Below are 18380 nucleotides of genomic sequence, written 5' to 3' on the forward strand. Positions count from 1 at the left end.
GTTCAATTAAGAGACTGCATTTTGCTGTTTCCTTGCTTGAGTAATCAAAAATAATTCAATATTTTTTCCATCTTGAAGATGATGCAGAGAAGCAGAAGCACCCCAATCACTAGACTAAAAGTTCAAGTTTATTCAACAGTACACTGGTATACAGCAAAATGAAACAACATTCCTCTGGGGCCAAGGTGCAAAACACATTACATATCAGATTAGCACAACATTAACAGATTTTAAAAAGTATTCTGTAGATGTACAAGTTTACAGAAGTGCATATACAAGACAAATATACATCAGCATTACTACTACTGGCAGTCATAGATAATGCATGGTGGGTGGTAGTAATGGGTTCAGAAGCACTCATCCAAAAATGGCAGTAATATGTCTGCAGTCACTATAGTTCTTGGTGCAATAAACTTGGCCGGGATGTAATAGCAGAACAGCTTGAAAAGAATAGGACAAAGCAGAATGAACATGAGTTTATGAAAATAAAATCAAATGGGACTGCAAATCAGTATATAGATAGGCCTTCTGTTGGTCATGGTCAATCATGGATGTTGTGTCCTAGCTATCTACATTATTGATATAAACCAGGAAGTACAATATGGAGATCAAACTGTCACCCATGTAACAAACTCTCCCTTTCCATACAGCTGATGAATCCAAAGGAACTGCAGAGACCAATACAGTTTGGCACCAGCTAATCACAGGAGCTGCCTTTCAACATTAAACTCAACACAGGACTGCTTTAGGGACCCCAGCTCCAGACTTTCCCCCAGGGTTTACTCCCAAAGCCTTCCCCGTGGGCACATATAGTTGCAAGGCAGCAGAGGTCTGAGGTCAGAGTTTTCCTTCTAGATGAGCTGATGAGCCACAGCAGTCCTAAGTGACTGGTTTTAAGGTGCAGGTAAACCACCTTTGCCCATTCTCCTGTTGGTAGATACAGTTCCACCGGGCTTAGAGGCTGAGCCACACATGAAGGCCAGGAGCTGGACCTGGTAGTCAGTGGCTATTTAAGATGCCCGCCATTGGGAGCATTTAATGGGTAGTGGGAGGCTTTTCCCCATTCAGCCTTTCCCAGCTATGCCAGCCTTAAGCAAAGAGATTTTGCAAATGCTGGAAATCCAGAGTAAAACGAAGTGCTTGAGGAATTCAGCAGATCAGACAGCATCTACGGAGAGTCAATGGCTCTTGGCCCGAAACATAAACTGTTTATTCCTTTCCATAGATGCTGCCTGACCCGCTGAGTTTTGTGTTTGACTACCACATGGGACTAATCTGTTGGGAGTTCTTTCAGGGTATGACTATCAGTGGAAGTGGTAACATGGATTATTTGTGGATGAAGAAATGGATTACAGCGGGTAAGGGTTACTGTCACTATTGATGTCACGAGATTTAAGAACAACTTTCTGGGCCTCTTATTATGCACTTTGCAAAGACCAATAAAAGGAAGTTAGGTTTAAGTGAGTGGCCATTTTGGGAGCAGCCCTTGTAGTGGACCAGTGTTAGAACGGTTAGCTCCAGGCTTTAGTTCGAAACCTTGAGCCTTTGCCTTAAGCTTTAAGTTTCTTTCTTTGTCTATTGCTGCCTATCTACTGCTGTTAGAATGGATCTGGGGGCAGTGGTATATTCTTCGTGTGAGATGTGGGAACTCTGAAACCTCCAGTCTCCCTGATAACTACAGCTGCACAAATTACATCCAGCTGCAGCTCCTTAACAACCATGTTATGGAAATTGAGGTGCAGCTGGATGACCTCCAGCTCATACAGAAAAATAAGGTAGTCATACCCAATTTGCAGGAGGCAGGTAGCTGGGTAACTTGTCAGGATAGGGAAAGGGAAGAGGCAGGCATTACAGAGTTCCCCTGACCACTCCCCTTACTACAAATTACTGTTTTTGATCCTGTTGATTTTAAGGAAGGGTGGGAAGAGGAAGACAACCTACCATGAGAAAACTGCAGCAACCAGCTTTCTGACCTGAATGTGGCTTTGTGACTATGAAGGGAATGGGGAGAAGAGTGCAGTAATAATAGGGTATTCAATACTTAGAGGGACAGACCGGAGATTCTATGGATGCGTGACACCACACTGGGATGTCTCGGATTAACTCCACAGCATTCTAAAAGGTACTAGTGCCAGTGACATAGGTTAGGAAAAGAGATGAGGTCCTGAAGAGAGAATATAGGGAGCCAAGTAGAAAGATGACGGCAGGACCTCAAGGGTAGTAATTTCTGGATTGCTACCTGTGCCATGAGCCAATGAGAGTAACAGGAGGATGAGAGATTTAGCAGTTGAGTCTGTAGCTGAGGAATTGATGCTGGGAACATGGCTTCAGATTTCTGGATCATTGAGATCTCTTCTGGGGAAGGTTTGGCCTATACAAGGATGGGTTACACTTGAACGAGGAGACCAATATCCTTCTGTATATGTTTGCTAGAAACAAATACAATATAGTCTCTTAGACAGGCATGTGAACTTGCAGAGAATGAATATTGTATAGGTAGAAGGGATTAAGTAAGTTTGGCATTTAGTTACTAGTTCAATTAGTTCAGTACATCAGGAGCCAAAGGGCCTTTTCATGGGCTGTAACTGTTCTAATCAATTTCTGATTATGCTCGCAGGATAATTGTTAAAAACCAAATCATTTTACCATTACTGTTAAGTCATTTATTTCTATCTAAACATTCACTATGTATTTCAATTTAAATGCTTAATTTCAAAAGATGGCATCTCCTCAAATACAAAAATCAGACTGGCACATCACAGACTACATGAACTTAATGACCTCTATCTTCTGTATCAATGTTTCTTGCACATAATTGTTTCTTACAACCCAGAAAGAGATCAAGCAAAGTGTAACCAAATTATGCATTACAGCATGTTAAATAATTGGAAATTCAATTTAGGTACATGAACTGAGGAAAGAACGTGTAGCTAAGTTCCAGTTAAAACACAGGAGGTCATGAACCACAATGGATAAATGAGATAATTAATAGTATTTACCTGGACACAAAAATGGCAAATTATTGTACAACATTAGCCTAGCAAGTGAAATTTTGTTGGACTGTTGAGCAAGTTCTCAGTGAGAAAGCATCTTGGTAACCATTTACAGAAAGTGCATCACTGCCATGGAGAATAAAAGCAAACTGATGCCTGACATCAAGAAATTGATCTCCAGTGAAATGGATATGTTCAGCATGCTTCCTTGGAAAAATGACTGACGTGATCCAATTGAAGTGTTTGTGATGATGATGAGGAATTTATAAAATAGTTTCAGCCGTATGACTCACAATCAAGGAGCACATTTAAAATTCAAAGCAAAGCAACAAAACTACTTTACCTCCCTAAAGCATGACTGAGCAACCCAGAAAAAGTTACTACAGCAATTCACTGAAGCATTCAAGAAACAAATTTATTGGAGCTAGTTTTGAAACTTATGGAAAGAAAAAGTAAATCTTATTGATCCTAAATAAACACTATTCCTACACTAATCAAGACTTAGAGAAAATAAATATGCAAAAAATGAAGCAGGGAAGTGATTAGAAATAAGAGAACAGTCAGGTAAAGCAAATGGCCACAATGACCTATTTTGGGCTTTTAGCTTAAAAGTAACATATATGATAAAAATGAATTTTAAGAGTGTTTTAAATTCATAGTAAACAGGCAACTGGATACTTCAAGTCAATTGTTTTAAAACCCTTTTATTGGCATTTTTCAGTGGACCCTGTAGATTTTCATCATGTTTAATTTACAATACATTTGCCCATAGAGATAATTTTACATAATTTACATGACAATCATTTAAACAAGCTCTTCCTAAACACGCTCTCAATACTCTAAAATATGCTACCTACAAGTGTACAGAATTGCAATACGTACAAAGCACTATATATTAGGCCTGAATTACAATACTGTTTCCCTGTCCCATAACCATGGAGACTTCATAGTTAACAATTGTTCAACTTGAACAAGTGTTCCATTCTCTACATTCCTTAAATACTACAAAAGGAACAGGCCATTTTCAGGCCTTAACATATTCAAGGATGTGGCCAAACAGGACAAAAATACACCAAACCATGTTGGTTTATTCAATGCCAAGCAACAAAAGACAATGGTTTTGGCACACTACATAAACACTGCAGATGATTCTTTAATGGGTCAACAGGTACAAGTGTTTCTTTAAATAAAGAAAGTTACTTTTATTGTTTGCATCTACAGAAAGATACTTTAATCATCTAATGAGAAAACTAATAGGGAGATTTTTTTTTTAAAAGTCCAAAATTCAGATCTCATCATCTTGAAATAATGCATTAAAGTTATAACTGAATCAGAAGGAGGAACATTAATCCCTTCAACAGCAAAACCGGTTCTATGGCAGTTTTAAGCCATCATTGATCATTGTGTATCATTTTAGTAACTTAAAATGTGATTTCCATTTACAGAAGGACATTACATTCCAAGCTAGTTAACAGCTTTGGAGCAAGTTCGAATCACTACAAATGGCTCAGTGCAATAGTTAGTTACACCAGGACTGTTTACAAATGCAGAGAACAGTACTAATGAACAACCAAAGTGCCATCTTAATGGGCAACTAAGGGGGATTGAATCTTAGAATGGAGAGGCATAAAACATACTCACACATTCCTACATATGTCACACTAAGCATGGTTACTAAAGAGTTCGTAAATGGGAACGACCAAAACTTTTAAGCTAAGTTAATGTATTAATAGAAAATTTAAGAACCTGAGAAGATCTGAAAGATCCACTGCCTACTCTCTGCTGGGTATTGATGTAGCATGGGGAAACAAAATAGAAATAAATGTTTACTAATTACAAATCTGTCTTCCCAAGGCTATCAACTAATTTAAAATGTACAGTTACTTAATTTGTTTTTTTAAATTTCATTCTATAGTTTCAAGGATCAGACTCATTTTTAGAACACACCAAAAAAGGCCTAAGTGCATTTTCTCCAAACAAGGCCTGGCATGCAAGAATGTAATTATATATGTACAAGTACCTTCCTCGTTTATTTGAAAATTATTCCCAAAAATCTTGCACGCAGTTTTCCCACAAGGCATGTGAGAAGCTTCAAACTACAAAACATCTCCATTTTGAGTCGAAAGCTGGAGGATCATTTAAAAGACGTAACAAAGAAATGTTCAGCCATGCATACAAATAGCAGTGAATGAAGTTTTAGGGCAACCACTTCAACCTGAGAGCAAAACTAAATCCTGTTTAAAATTGCACCATTAGTTACTCACCAACAATTCACCAAGCAACTTGCTCCCCTCCATGCACGTTGCTTTGTTTGGACCAATATTAAAATTAAAATTGACATTTCTTCAGCAGTAGGGCATTCTAGAGGGATGCAACTCAACTCCCCATGAGATGTCTCAGGTAAATATGTGCATAAAAGATGCTATAGAAGGAAGATTTGCACGTACTGAAGAAAATACTCAATATTAACGACTACTAATTGGCATTGTGAAGAAGAAATCCATCACTGCAATTGTGACTTTATGAAGTCTCACAACTAAAACACAAATAATAAAATGTGGCCATTAATTACCTTAGCTGTGTTCATTTCCAGTTTTGTTGCACACGCAGAAGTTTGGACTGTTATTTGAATACATGTGTACTTCATGTAAATCAATTGTGCAGGTATGCTGAGTTTCTCCAAAGCCGAAGTGCATGCTGAAAGCAGGCAAGTGGACTGCAACGGTGAGTAAGAAACCAAATCTACCACTTTAAATAGTGATTTATTTTTAATGTCTTGATTTAAAAGACTATATTGGCATTAGAAGTACCTAAATTTGAGCGATAACCAAAAATCAATGCTTAACAGCTGCAAAATTTACTTAGTTTACATTGTTTTTACAACTTCATTTTAACTACTTAGCCATTTTACGAATCTTCTGATCTCATGTGCAAATGACTGGAGTTCCAACTCACTCCGTAGTTTATACAGTACTCAAATACATTATGTTTGCACAATATAAACACCAAATTAGAGAAACCTGCACAACAAAACTGCATTTTCTATATTTCATATACATATCTTGATAAGGATTGGCTCCATCTGCTTAGTGTCACTGCAATAAAATCAGTAGAACTGCACTTTGAAATGTACCATGCAATTTCAAAAGAAAATTATTGGAAGTATAATTTCCAAATTAAAATTAAATTGATTTTCTAAAATGACCAGCTTTCAATAATCACTTACATGTCTTTACATTATGATTTAGTGAATGAAAAGTTAATGAAGTTTATTTTAAAAAGTGATTCTCTGGTCTATCAGTACTGAGGTAAAGTAATATAAAAAAAGTTCAGTTTCAAAAAACAGCCTCAGAAATGTACTAATTGAATCATTAGGTTTACAACATACTGCTCAAATAAGAGCTGCATTTAGGCATTCCACAATTTGCATCAAAATCAACACATTTTTCCCCCCCACTACTTAAGTGCATTTAGTCATCAAGACTGATTGATAATTTTAACTTGGATTAATTAAGTGGGTGAAGTCAAAACTTAATTGGGCAGGTAGCAAATTTGCAATCACTAATATCATAAATGAAAGAAACCGATGTAACACAAGTTCAGGAATCATAGAGGTATGTTGAAACTGAATCTAAGTCAAGTGCATCAGATGGCCATTTAACATAAGAACATCTAAAGTTTATTAAATGATTTTAAATCCCAAATAAAATTGGTATAGGACATTTCTTTTGAAGGCCCAATTATGAAATTCATATTTTGGATATATATCCTCATTATAATATCCTAAAGTTCTCAGATTTACCTGAATAATGCATTCTACAAACATGGGAGCCATTTACAATAAGCAGATTTTGATAGCTACATAAATGGATTACTCCACATGTTTTAAGCAAATGTAACGACATAAAAGGCTCACCTCAACATTGACCTTAGAGATTAGTTTTCTTTAAAACATTTCATGATCCTCTAATTTACAGCTCACTCCATGCAGGGAGTAATAAAACCAAGCTAAGCACACAAGCATCAAAGTCCATCTCACACCAACAGATTTCCAATTCTTTCTTACTCTCTGAATAAATGTCAAGTTAAAATAATGAACTGAGCTGGGATGCAAAATCAAAGCAGGTGTACAATAATTGTCTTTAATTTTAAATATAGACCATTTTTAACTTGACTTTGAAAAATAAACGGCTCCAAACACCAACGAAAAGACGGAGGTATTTCTAGTCACGTTTCCATTAATTTTATTGTATATAAAAAAGGTAAGGTCAACCACTTATTTTCCCTTAGGTGAAATGTGGCAAAGGCCTGCTCAAGTTGAAAAGAGCAGAGCAATTTTAGTTTCTCAGTCAACAACTTAGTCATTTAGTCAAAACCTAATTCAGCAATAGTTTGAGTATTTTGCAGCTGGAAAGGAAACCGGAAATACCTTTCAGGGCAAACATCAGAAGGCAAAATTCAAGATTGCAAAATTCAGTATCAGAATGGTGACAAGATGCTTCTTGGATTAAATGCAACCTAAGAAAATACATCAGCTGGAAAGGGAAGCAGTGCATTGGAAGGGGAATGGAAGAGTAACTTTATTTTTGTCAAAAAAAAAACAAACAGTATTTACCACAGAACTCAGTTGTACAACTGCACCATTCTAATTCCATGTTCATTATGGAACAGGACCAAATTTGGTACATTGGCATAGTATGATGTAGTCTTCATAGAAAAATAAGACTTTATGACAAGAAGTCTGCCATAGAACACAAAATGGCCAAAGATTAGCTAAAGCAAGATTCTGTGATGATTTAACTGCCTGCTTACATAATTTAAATAGTACTAAGGTTGAATTGATTCCATTTCAAATACGGATTTCCTGTGTCCAAGCATGCTGTTCAGTTCCTAACTGAAGGCAGCAATGTGCTCGATGTCGAAAAGCACTATAAAATTATCCTTTCAGAAAAGTCCTCCAAACGGATAAAAGATGAATGGTACAGGATCCCAAAGAGTATACAGACGGAACTCACACTCATTGTTGATGAAATTACATAGAGGTCCTGACTAAGACAGAAGCCCAAACCACCATTAAATGAATACGATATGATTGAAGAAAAGTCCTTTTTGGTGTTAACAATCCTCCAGATAGAATGAAAGGTTTGATCTTCACTTCAATCCATTGATCTGCATTTTTAGTAACTAATTGTGAAATGACTGTGCATTATTTGCTGTATTTTTCATTCTGTACACATCATGTACATTCTGCAACAAGGCTCCCAATGCTACACAGTTGTACTTTTTGTCCCAGTGATTTGTGGTCGTGCAAATTCCACAAAGTCATCAATAAGGACTGGCCATGCTCCTGAAACACATCAAAAAATTGCATTTGTATTTTTCCATCCTTTCAAAGAAACAAATTTTTCTTCATCTAATATGACTATTTAATGGAAACGTCTAGCAAACACATATTCTGAGTATAGTGACTTGTACATCAAGGAAATGGAGCTTCCACCAGCCCACGATAGGAAGCACTCACAGATCAGCTACTGCACAAGTTAGATGCAGGATGCAACTTTATGCATTACAGTCAATCCTTGCATAATATAAAAGCTGATTTTCCCTGCAGGCACTCCAGATAAATTCTGGCACGTCTAGTTTGTTTGACTCTGATTTGTTAAGAATATATTCAGATGAATAAAATTCACTTCTCTTAAATTAAACAACTATGCCATTGAATCATGTATGGCCTTTGAATGATTAAACTTAAACCAGTGTTAAATGAATTAACCCAGAGTTCACTATAATGTAAAGTAATTAATGTAGTGGGCTTCTAAAAGTTCAGCAGCTTTTACTAACACAAGTGAAACTAAGCTTAAAGTTCTTGCGTCATACAATTTGCTGAAACATTCACTAGCCTTTTTTTTAAAATTATGTTTAAGCTAGTTACCCTTGGTATTTAAAATCAAAGAGCTCATCTTACTGTGGGCATTTACCTCTCAAGTAATACACTGCACAAATCACAAATTAAAAAATTAAATGGATTTAATACCGAGTGAGTCATAAGCACATAGCTCAAAGCAGCTTAAAGAAATACCATTGAGTCTTTCTCCCATACATGCATACCTTCTTCATCATAATTGGACATGTCATCAGCAATCATACAGCTGAAGTCTAACAGAAGGTTCCAGGTGTCTTTAGGTATTGATCTTTTATGATGTTCCTGCAGGCAAATGAAACATTTTTTTTATTGCATTAAGTCTTAAAACACAATCAGGTTACATTTACAAAAATAATTTTCTGCAATTTATCAAAAGCTTTAGCAAGCTAATCTAATCCTAATTATCTGAAAAAAAAATAAAAACACTGTAGCTCTTATCAAAAGTGTAGAAGGGTGCTTGGTGGTCAATTGTTACAGTTGGTGAAAGGTACATTTCAGTGCTGTACGACTTTGATCTACAATTTCAGTGAGACCGCCACAATACATTAAGGACAGTATATCAGAATATACAGTATCAATTTACACCAGGGTTACTTTTAATTTTGCAGTTATGTGCAAGACTTCACATACACTATTTTTTGACAGAATGGATATATTCATTTTACAACAAGAATAAATTTGCCGCCACCCAAACCTCTCTGAATGATGTTAAATACAAACTATCAGTTAGCAATGAAGCCATCTCACAAACTGGAAGGAACAATACAGTGTTTCAGTACTAATCCCGAGTTCTAATTTGTAAGGATATTTAGTTTAAAAATGAGAGTGAAATTAATTCAAAACTAGTTTTATTTTAATTTATGATCAATGAACCATGAAGTCAAAATGTTTACAGCAGAATACATTTTGAATAGACAAAAGTGTGGAGCAAATAAGTGTACGCATAAACCAGCATCATAAGAGGAGAGTGCAGATCAACTTAATATTATACCATTTCTTTTTGAGTAGGTTTGAATTTATGGTTGTTTTGCCAGAGGAATTAAATAAATGCTTAATATCCATTTCATGCAAGACAAACTGCCCTAAATATTAGAGAGCCAGGCATCCAGAGCAAGAGGAAAGAAAATGAACTCGTAAACTGATAAATCCAAAGAAGCATGTTCAAAATTTTTATAGATTTTGGAATGGTCTCTGCAGATTTGATGGCAATAAGGCCACACCATTTCAGAAAGTGCGAGAAAATAGGGACCCATTAACCTGTTACTCTGGCATCAACAGTTGAGAAAATGCAGAGATCTTTGACCACAAGCATTATACCAAGACATTTAGAAAATAATATAATTAGGCATTTACCTTAAACTTATGAAAGGAAAATAAAGGCTGATTAATGAATTGAAGCTTTTTGAGGATGCGATTAGAAGAATAGATGAAGAACCAGTGTCTGAGGTACAATAAGATTCTTAGAAATCTTTGAAATAAGGTCCCATGACATTAATCAAAGTTAGAATTCATAGAATTAGAAGATGTTAATACACTACTGCATTTATAAAGCAGAGTAAGAATAAACACATCCTTCTTAGGTTGACAAACTGATAATTCTGGTACTGCAGGTATTGGTACTCAAGACCCCACTATTCACCATCTACACTCAGTGCCTAGTACGGGAGGCATGTTTGCCGTCTTTTGCTGCTGTAGCCCAACCACTTCAAAGTTTGATATGTTGTGCACTTAGATGCTATTCTGCACATCACTGTTGTAATGTGTGATTATTTGACTTGCTGTTACCTTGTCAACTGGCCATTCTTCTCTGACCTCTCCAACAAGGCAATTTCATCCACAGAACTGACACTCACTGGATTTTTTTTTGTTTGTTTTTCCACACCAATCTCTGTAAATGCTGAAGATTATTGTGCATGAAAATCCCAGGAGACCAGCAGTTTCTGAGATATTCAAACCAGCCCATTGGGCACCAACAATCAATTCCACAGTCCAAAGTCACTTAAATCACATTCCTTCCTCCATTCTGAACAACTGAAGTTCTTGGCCATGTCCGCAAGTTTTTATGCACTCAGTCATTGCCACGTGATTAACTGATTAGGTATTTGCATATTGAGACGGTGTAACTAATAGTGGTGTCACTGAGCGTACATCAACAGTTTAGCCAGCAAGGTAGCGTAACAGTTAGCACATCACTTTACAGCACCAGCGATCATCAATCAAGGTTCAATTCCTGCCACCACCTGTAAGGTGTTTGTACATTCTCATGACTGCGTGGGATTCCGCTGACTGCTCAGGTTTCCTCCCACATTCCAAAGACCTATAGTTAGGGTTAGTGAGTTGCAGATGTGCCATGTTGGACCAGAAGTGTGGCAAGACTCGTGGGCTTCCCCCTGCACAGTCAGACTATGTTGATCATTGACACAAAAATGATGCATTTCAGTGTATTGTTGATGTGCATGTGACAAATAAAGCTAATCTTTATCTTTAAAGAATCATAGAATTATACAGCTCAGAAACAGGCCATTCAACCCATCACATTCATGCCAACCAGTGGGCACCCTTCCATACTAACCCTGTTGCCCAGTATCTGTTCTATAATTTTCTAATTCATTAGTTTATATAATACACTTCTTAAATGCTGTCAATAATCCAGCTTCAACCAATCTCTCAGGTAGTGAATTCCAGGTGCATCTGTAACTCTCAGGCTATTGATAGTGGGAAATTCAGTTCATTATTGATTGTCAGGGGATTATAGATAGATTTTCTCTTTTTAGATATTGTCATTGTTTTGCACTTATGTAGTGCAAATAATACTTGCCAACTGTCAACCCAGGCCTGGTTACTGTCAGATCTGTTGGTTCCCTCTCCTATTCTACAATTACACCCCCAAGTATGTTTGCCAAACAAAATTTCCTTTTCAGAAATCTAGTTTAACATTGTCAAAACCCACTGATATTTTACAATTCGCCTGTTATTACAGCTTTCTGTATATTGTTAATGTTAGGCTTGGCACTCTAGTTACCCAATTATTCTCACTTTTCTCTTTCAATATTTTTATTAGTTTCTACATAAAAGAATACAGAGTACAAGAAAGTATATATAAAGGTCAAAAAATAAACAACTACCAATTACATTATAATCTATTCATAATAACAATCTCATTACCCCGTATTCATGTTGGTTAGTCAAGGTTATATTGAAATATACTAATCTATTACAATTTTATTACAAAAACTAACCCCTACGAAGACCGAAGCTGTTTATTAAGGAGGGGAAAAAAAGGTAAAATACCTTCTCGCATAATAAAAATTAATGATAGCATCTAAATTTAAACAATGAATTGAGGGTTTTGAAAGTTTTGAAAATAGTTCAGAAAGGGTCACCACAAAAGTCTTGACGAGATTCAGAAATTGAACAACGAATCTTCTCTAAATCTAAGCATGACATAACATCGCATAACCATTGAGCATGAGTAGGAGAAACATCTTTCCATTTAAACAAAAGTGCCCTCCTAGCTATAAGAGAGCTAAAGGCTAAAATATGTAAATCTGATGTCTTCAACTTGATACCTTGTCCTGCAACAATACCGAATAGGGCCGTCAGAGAATTAGGCTTTAAATTGACTTTGAAAAGTAAAGAAAAAGTTTGAAAACTTCCTTCCAATATTTTTCAAGACATGGACAAGTCCAAAACACATGAATTAATGAAGCTTCTCCATTATTACATCTGTCACAGTAGGGAGATATATCCGAATAAAAACAAGATAGCTTATCTTTAGTCATATGGACTCTACGTACCACCTTAAATTGTATGAAGGAATGGCGAGTACATAGCAATGACTTATTAACCAGTTTAAAAATTTCATTCCAGGTTTCCTCAGATATTGATATCTGTAGGTCTTGTTCCCAGAGATTCTTAATTTTGTCAAAAGGAACTTTCCTCGTCTCCAGTATCATACCATAAGTATTAGATATTGAACCATTATAAAAAGGTGTCCAATTAAAAATTACACCTAGTCTAGTAAGTTCTTATCCGAGGAAATACATATAGGAAATGTGCATAATTGAGATCTTAGAAAGTCTCTAACTTGTAGATATCTAAAAAAATTCTCACTTTTAAATGGCAAGATTGTTTCACTAAACATCAATCTGCAAGAACAATAGCATTATCTATAGCAGTTGAAAAATAGTAACAAATGCAAACACTATGAATATGGCTGCCTCCTTCAGTGCTCTAGCATGCAAATTATTTAGCTCTGGGATTTATTGCCTTCAGGGACCAATTTTCTCAGCACTATTTTCTTTCTAATACTAACTTCTGTTAGTTCCTTGGCTCATTGGACTTTTTGTTCTCTATCATTCTGGTAGGTTCGTTTGGTTCTGTCTTCACAGAACTGGATAGAAATTTTCTCCCACTTCTGACTGCAGGGAAGCTGCACTTGTCTTTACTAATTGTTATCTTCCCATACATTTATAGAAGCTTTTATGATGCACTTTTAAATTCCCCGCAAGTTTACTTTCATTCTAATTTGTGCTAGTTTTTTTTTGGTTTAAACCCTCCTTTGCTGAAATCTAAACTGCTTCTAATCTTCTGGTTTGCTGCTTCATTTAACAATCGTATCTCATGCCCATTTGGATTTAACACCAGGGGCCCACACTGAGCTGCTTGTCCTTTCACACAAGGCAGTAGTACGCAACAGGTGCAGTTCCTTCAGGTTTCTTAAATCTGCTTCTACATCTCCTATCACCACCTTCACTAGGGGTAATTTTCAGTAATTTAGTTACTTATCCAGCAGGTTTTGACATAAGAGTAGGAAATACTCAGGAGATATGAGATTAAAATGGTCAGCATAATTGGCTTCCATGTACAAAATGAGATATTATATTCAACACGACATAAAATTACTAAATGAGGGTAGGCAAGGGTTAAGAAATTAAATTATACACAAAGGGATATCATGTAGGATAAGGACTTTTTTTTAAACAAGTAAAACAACGATTCTCCTACTAGTCAGTGTGTCAATAAGCAAAATAAAGAATTTTAAACTCATAAATATAGGGCAAAGTTAGACCAAATTCTATTAACACAGAGCATCTTTAGGACATTAAAAAACTAATGAATAAGTAAGCAAAATCAATAATTACTGACCAAGGGAAGCGAATAAATGTTTTAAAAAGGAAGAACTTAAATGCAGTAGGTAGGGGAATTGTTAAAATTAGATAACTTTTAGAGAGCCAGAAAAGGCACAAATGAGACAACTGAGCTCTGGTATTTTGACTGCAGCCTGATAGCTACACCACATAAACTACATTTAACTTCTTCAGTATTTTCCCAGAGAAACATCAACTTTCAAATACAAACAAATCAGAATCAGGCTGGAAACATAGATACTTGTACTTACCAATAAAAATTTATTCCATAGATCTAAGAATTTGAATCGCCCAGCAAGTACTAAATTCCAGTAAGCAATTGCCATTTCTAAATCTGGAAAATAAAATATTCAATACATCTTCAGTAGCTACTGGAAATTTTAAATAATCACACCCAAAGTTGAAAGTTGTACATTGTGTTACAGCTATTTTATTTTCATTCTTGTACACATTTTCCTTAATTTGGTGCAGTTATTATAATTATAGTTTATCAGAAGGGATAGAAAAATAGGAGAATCTGAAGCAGTCGTCTCAACATTCCGATCAGTGGAAAAATGCCTGCAGATATAGCAAGTTATTTTAAAATGTAATAATGGTGGCTAAAACCCCAACCTGCCCCACAGACACACAGGTAATACTGTTTTCATTAAGTATTTGATTAAAGCCAAGTATTTTGCAAGAGATCACACATGACTTGATGGCCCCTTTAACCTCAATGTTATGAAGGGAGATGCTTGATTTTTTTAAATATACATTTTCTTTCAGAATAAAAAATACAAAGCAATTCAGTATGAACCTAATACTACACAACCCAAACCAAAGAGGCATGGGTGAGTGAAGACACATTACACCAAATGTCAAAACATCAATTATCATAAAATCAAATGGAAATGGCTGAATAAAATTGAATATTAACCACTGAAAATGTTCATTAGCAGAAAGAGGAAAGTTTCAATAGCGATCTAGTCTCTGCCTTTATGGCTATGTACTTGAAAGTTCTATTTGTGTTTAATTTTACCATGTTGCTTTATTAACATCAACAATTAAATAAGAGATTGGCTTTTGTTTTCCAACTCATAACTACATCCCCTCTCTATGAAAATCTTTTGAGATGAAGCAGCTGCTTAATACAAGTACTCTCTTATCTTTTACACTAACTGGAAGTTTTGTTACCAAAATACAATGACAAGTTTAAAGAATAAACTCTTCTGAAGCTTTCAGTCAGGTACAGGTATCAATTTTAAACAATGTTTCGAGGACAAAATCTTTGTCAGGGATAATGCCTGGGCATGTCTAGTCCTGTGGTATTTATATCCCCATTGTCTATCCCTCCTGACTGGTTAGTCCTCATCCAATCAGGTTTCTGCTATACTATCGAACTCCAGTTCTTACTTAGTGCAAGACCTTTTTACCTCTGGTCTTACAGGAAAGTTTGGAATACAGGTGTGTATCCATTTGGGTTACCCGGAGAAATCAGCAGTAGCAGAACATTGCATTTGGAATGGCCACAGGATTAACTTTGACGGCACAATATTACTGCACGGTGCCAATGACTTTTTGGGCTGCCTGAAGGAAGCCATTAAAATATACCAGAGGAAATGAATTTCAACCGAGACAAAGGTCTTGCTCCAAGTCAGAACTGGAATTTGATTGTAAACAAGGTGGGGCAGCAGAAACCTAATTGGATGAGGACTAAACCAATGAGGAGGGCCAGATAACAGGGCTATAAATACCACCGGACTAGACATGCCTAGGGATCATCCCTGATGAAGATGGCAGCTTATCATCAAAACGGTTACAATCGATACCTGTACCCAACTGGAAGCCCTAGAGAGTTTATTCGTCATATACACCGAAAAAGCACTAGATCCTTTTTGACATGATTAAGGTTCTAAACACATGTTGGTATATTGAGCATTCACATATTCAGGCCACATTTAATTTACATTTCCCGCTACTTTTTCTACATCACATCCAAGTCTTCAACTTACTTCAGGTCATAATTATTCTTTGCAACCCAGGCACTAAGTTTGCAAATTGTTTTGGACTATAACGTTAAGCTGCTAGAAACTGTATGTTATCAGTCTAACTCAATTCTTCAATCTTATTTTATTGTTAATTCATGGCAAAATTGTCCATTAGGTTCATTTTTTCTGGGAAGTTGTCAGTGAGTGAGTGGGCCAGTGAAGGACTGGAGCTTTGAGGCTTTGACTCAAGAGATTCTGGCAATTTTGGCAGTTGGACTATGCAATCAAGTCAATCAAGATTTGAATAGCTCAGTATGAGCAGAAAGCAGCTGACTGGGCAATCGAGGTCAGGTGACCAAGCAGTTTGAAAAGCTCAACTAAATAAATAGACAGGTATCTCAAGTGGAGCGGTCAGTAAGTGAGTGAGCCAGTGAAGGAGTGGAGCTTTGACTCAAGAGGCTTTGACAAGAAGAGGCGGAAGATGAGCTTGCTCCCAGTTAAGCTTTACAATGCCTCCTGAGATGGTGATGTGCCTCTCATGTGAGATGTGGCAGTCTTGGAGGAACGCCCCTCTCCCACAGTCACATCTGCCAGAAGTGCATATGGCTGAACGATATGGAAGACCGTGTAAGGAATCTGGAGCAGCAGCTGGATGACCTTCGACTCATAAGGGAGAATGAGGCAGTCATAGATGAGAGCTACAGGGAGGTAGTCACACCTAGGCTGCTGGAAGCAGATCGTTGGGTGACAGTCAGAGGGGGGAAAGCGAAGGTGAGTAGACAGGTAGTGCAGAGCACCCCTGTAGCCATTCCCCTGAATAGTAAGTATACCATCCTGGATACTGTTGGCGGGGACGACCGACTGGGGTGAGCCATGGTGACAGGGCCTCTGGCACTGAGCCTGACCCTGTGGTGCAGAAGGGTGGGACGGAGAAGAGAGCTGTCATCATTGGGGACTTTATAGTCAGGGGAGCAGACAGGAGATTTTGTGGACGTGAGAAGGACACCTGCATGGTTTGTTGCCTCCCAGGAAGGCAGAAAAACAGGACCTCAAGAGTGGCGTTCTTAGGATTGCTGCCAGTGCTACGTGATAGTGATGGTAAGAATTGGAGGAGATGGCAGTTAAATGTGTGGCTGAGGAGTTGGTGCAGGGGGCAGAGTTTTAGATTTTTGGATCATTGGGATCTTTTCTGGGGAAGGTGGGACCTATACAGATTGGATGGGTTGTACCGAAACTCGAGGGGGAGCAATATCCTTGCAGGTAGGTTTGCTAGCATGGTTCGGGAGGGTTTAAACTAATTTGCAAGGGGGACGGGACCCGGAGCGATAGAGCAGTGGAAGAAGTGCATGGAGTAACACCAGATCTAACGTATAAAGAGGCTCTGAGGAAAGAGAAGCAGAATAAAGAGTGTAAAGGTAGTAAGGTAGAAGGGCTAAAGTGCATGTACTTCAATACAAGAAGCATCAGGAACAAAGGTGATGAACTGAGAGCCTGGATACATACACGGAATTATGATGTAGTGGCCACTACAGAGACTTGGCTGGCGCCAGGGCAGGAATGGATTCTCAGTATATTCCTGGAATTCAGTGCTTTGAAAGGATTGGGGAGGGAGGGGAGAAGGGATGGCATTACTGGTCAGGGGTACTATTACAGCTACAGAAAGGATGGGTAATGTAGCAAGATCCTCTTTTGAGTCAGTATGGGTGGAAGTGAGGAACAGGAAGGGAGCAGTTACTCTATTGGGAGTATTCTATAGGCCCTCTGGTAGCAGCAGAGATACCGAGGAGCAGATTGGGAGGCAGATTTTGGAAAGGTGCAAAAATACAGGGTTGTTATCGTGGGTGACTAACTTCCCTAATATTGATTGGCACCTGAATAGTTCCAATAGTTTAGACAGGGCAGAGTTTAAGTGTGTCCAGGATGGATTCTTGTCATAGTATGTTGACAGGCCAACTAGGGGGAATGCCATACTAGATCTAGTATTAGGTAACGAACCAGGTCAGGTCAGAGATCTCTCAGTGGGTGAGCATCTGGGGGACAGTGACCACCGCTCCCTGGCCTTTAGCATTATCACGGAAAAGGATAGAATCAGAGAGGACAGGAAAATTTTTAATTGGGTAAGGGAAAATTATGACATCATAAGGCTAGAACTTGCAGGTGTGGATTGGGATGATGTTTTTGCAGGGAAATGTACTATGGGCATGTGGTCGATGTTTAGGGATCTCTTGCAGGATGTTAGGGATAAATTTGTCCCAGTGAGGAAGATAAAGAATGGTAGGGAGAAGGAACCATGGGTGACAAGTGAGGTGGAAAATCTAGTCAGGTAGAAGAAGGCAGCATACATGAG

The 18380-nt window shown here is 37.4% G+C and overlaps 1 protein-coding gene across 2 annotated transcripts in view; it reads right to left on the reverse strand.

The window, feature by feature from the left end:
* Positions 1-106: 106 nt before the first annotated feature.
* dcun1d1 (DCN1, defective in cullin neddylation 1, domain containing 1 (S. cerevisiae)) overlaps positions 107-18380 on the reverse strand; it is an 84023-nt gene continuing 65749 nt past the window's right edge. For both annotated transcript variants that reach the window (XM_063045667.1, XM_063045666.1), the window contains exons 5-7: positions 14318-14400; positions 9102-9198; positions 107-8340 (exon numbers count right to left, since the gene is read on the reverse strand). In XM_063045667.1, coding sequence (XP_062901737.1) covers positions 8261-8340; positions 9102-9198; positions 14318-14400 — 260 coding nt within the window. In that variant the 3' untranslated portion in view covers positions 107-8260. The remainder of the gene's footprint in view (positions 8341-9101; positions 9199-14317; positions 14401-18380) is intronic.

Source organism: Mobula hypostoma, chromosome 4 (assembly GCF_963921235.1).
Source record: "Mobula hypostoma chromosome 4, sMobHyp1.1, whole genome shotgun sequence".
Classification (NCBI taxonomy): Eukaryota; Metazoa; Chordata; class Chondrichthyes; order Myliobatiformes; family Myliobatidae; genus Mobula; species Mobula hypostoma.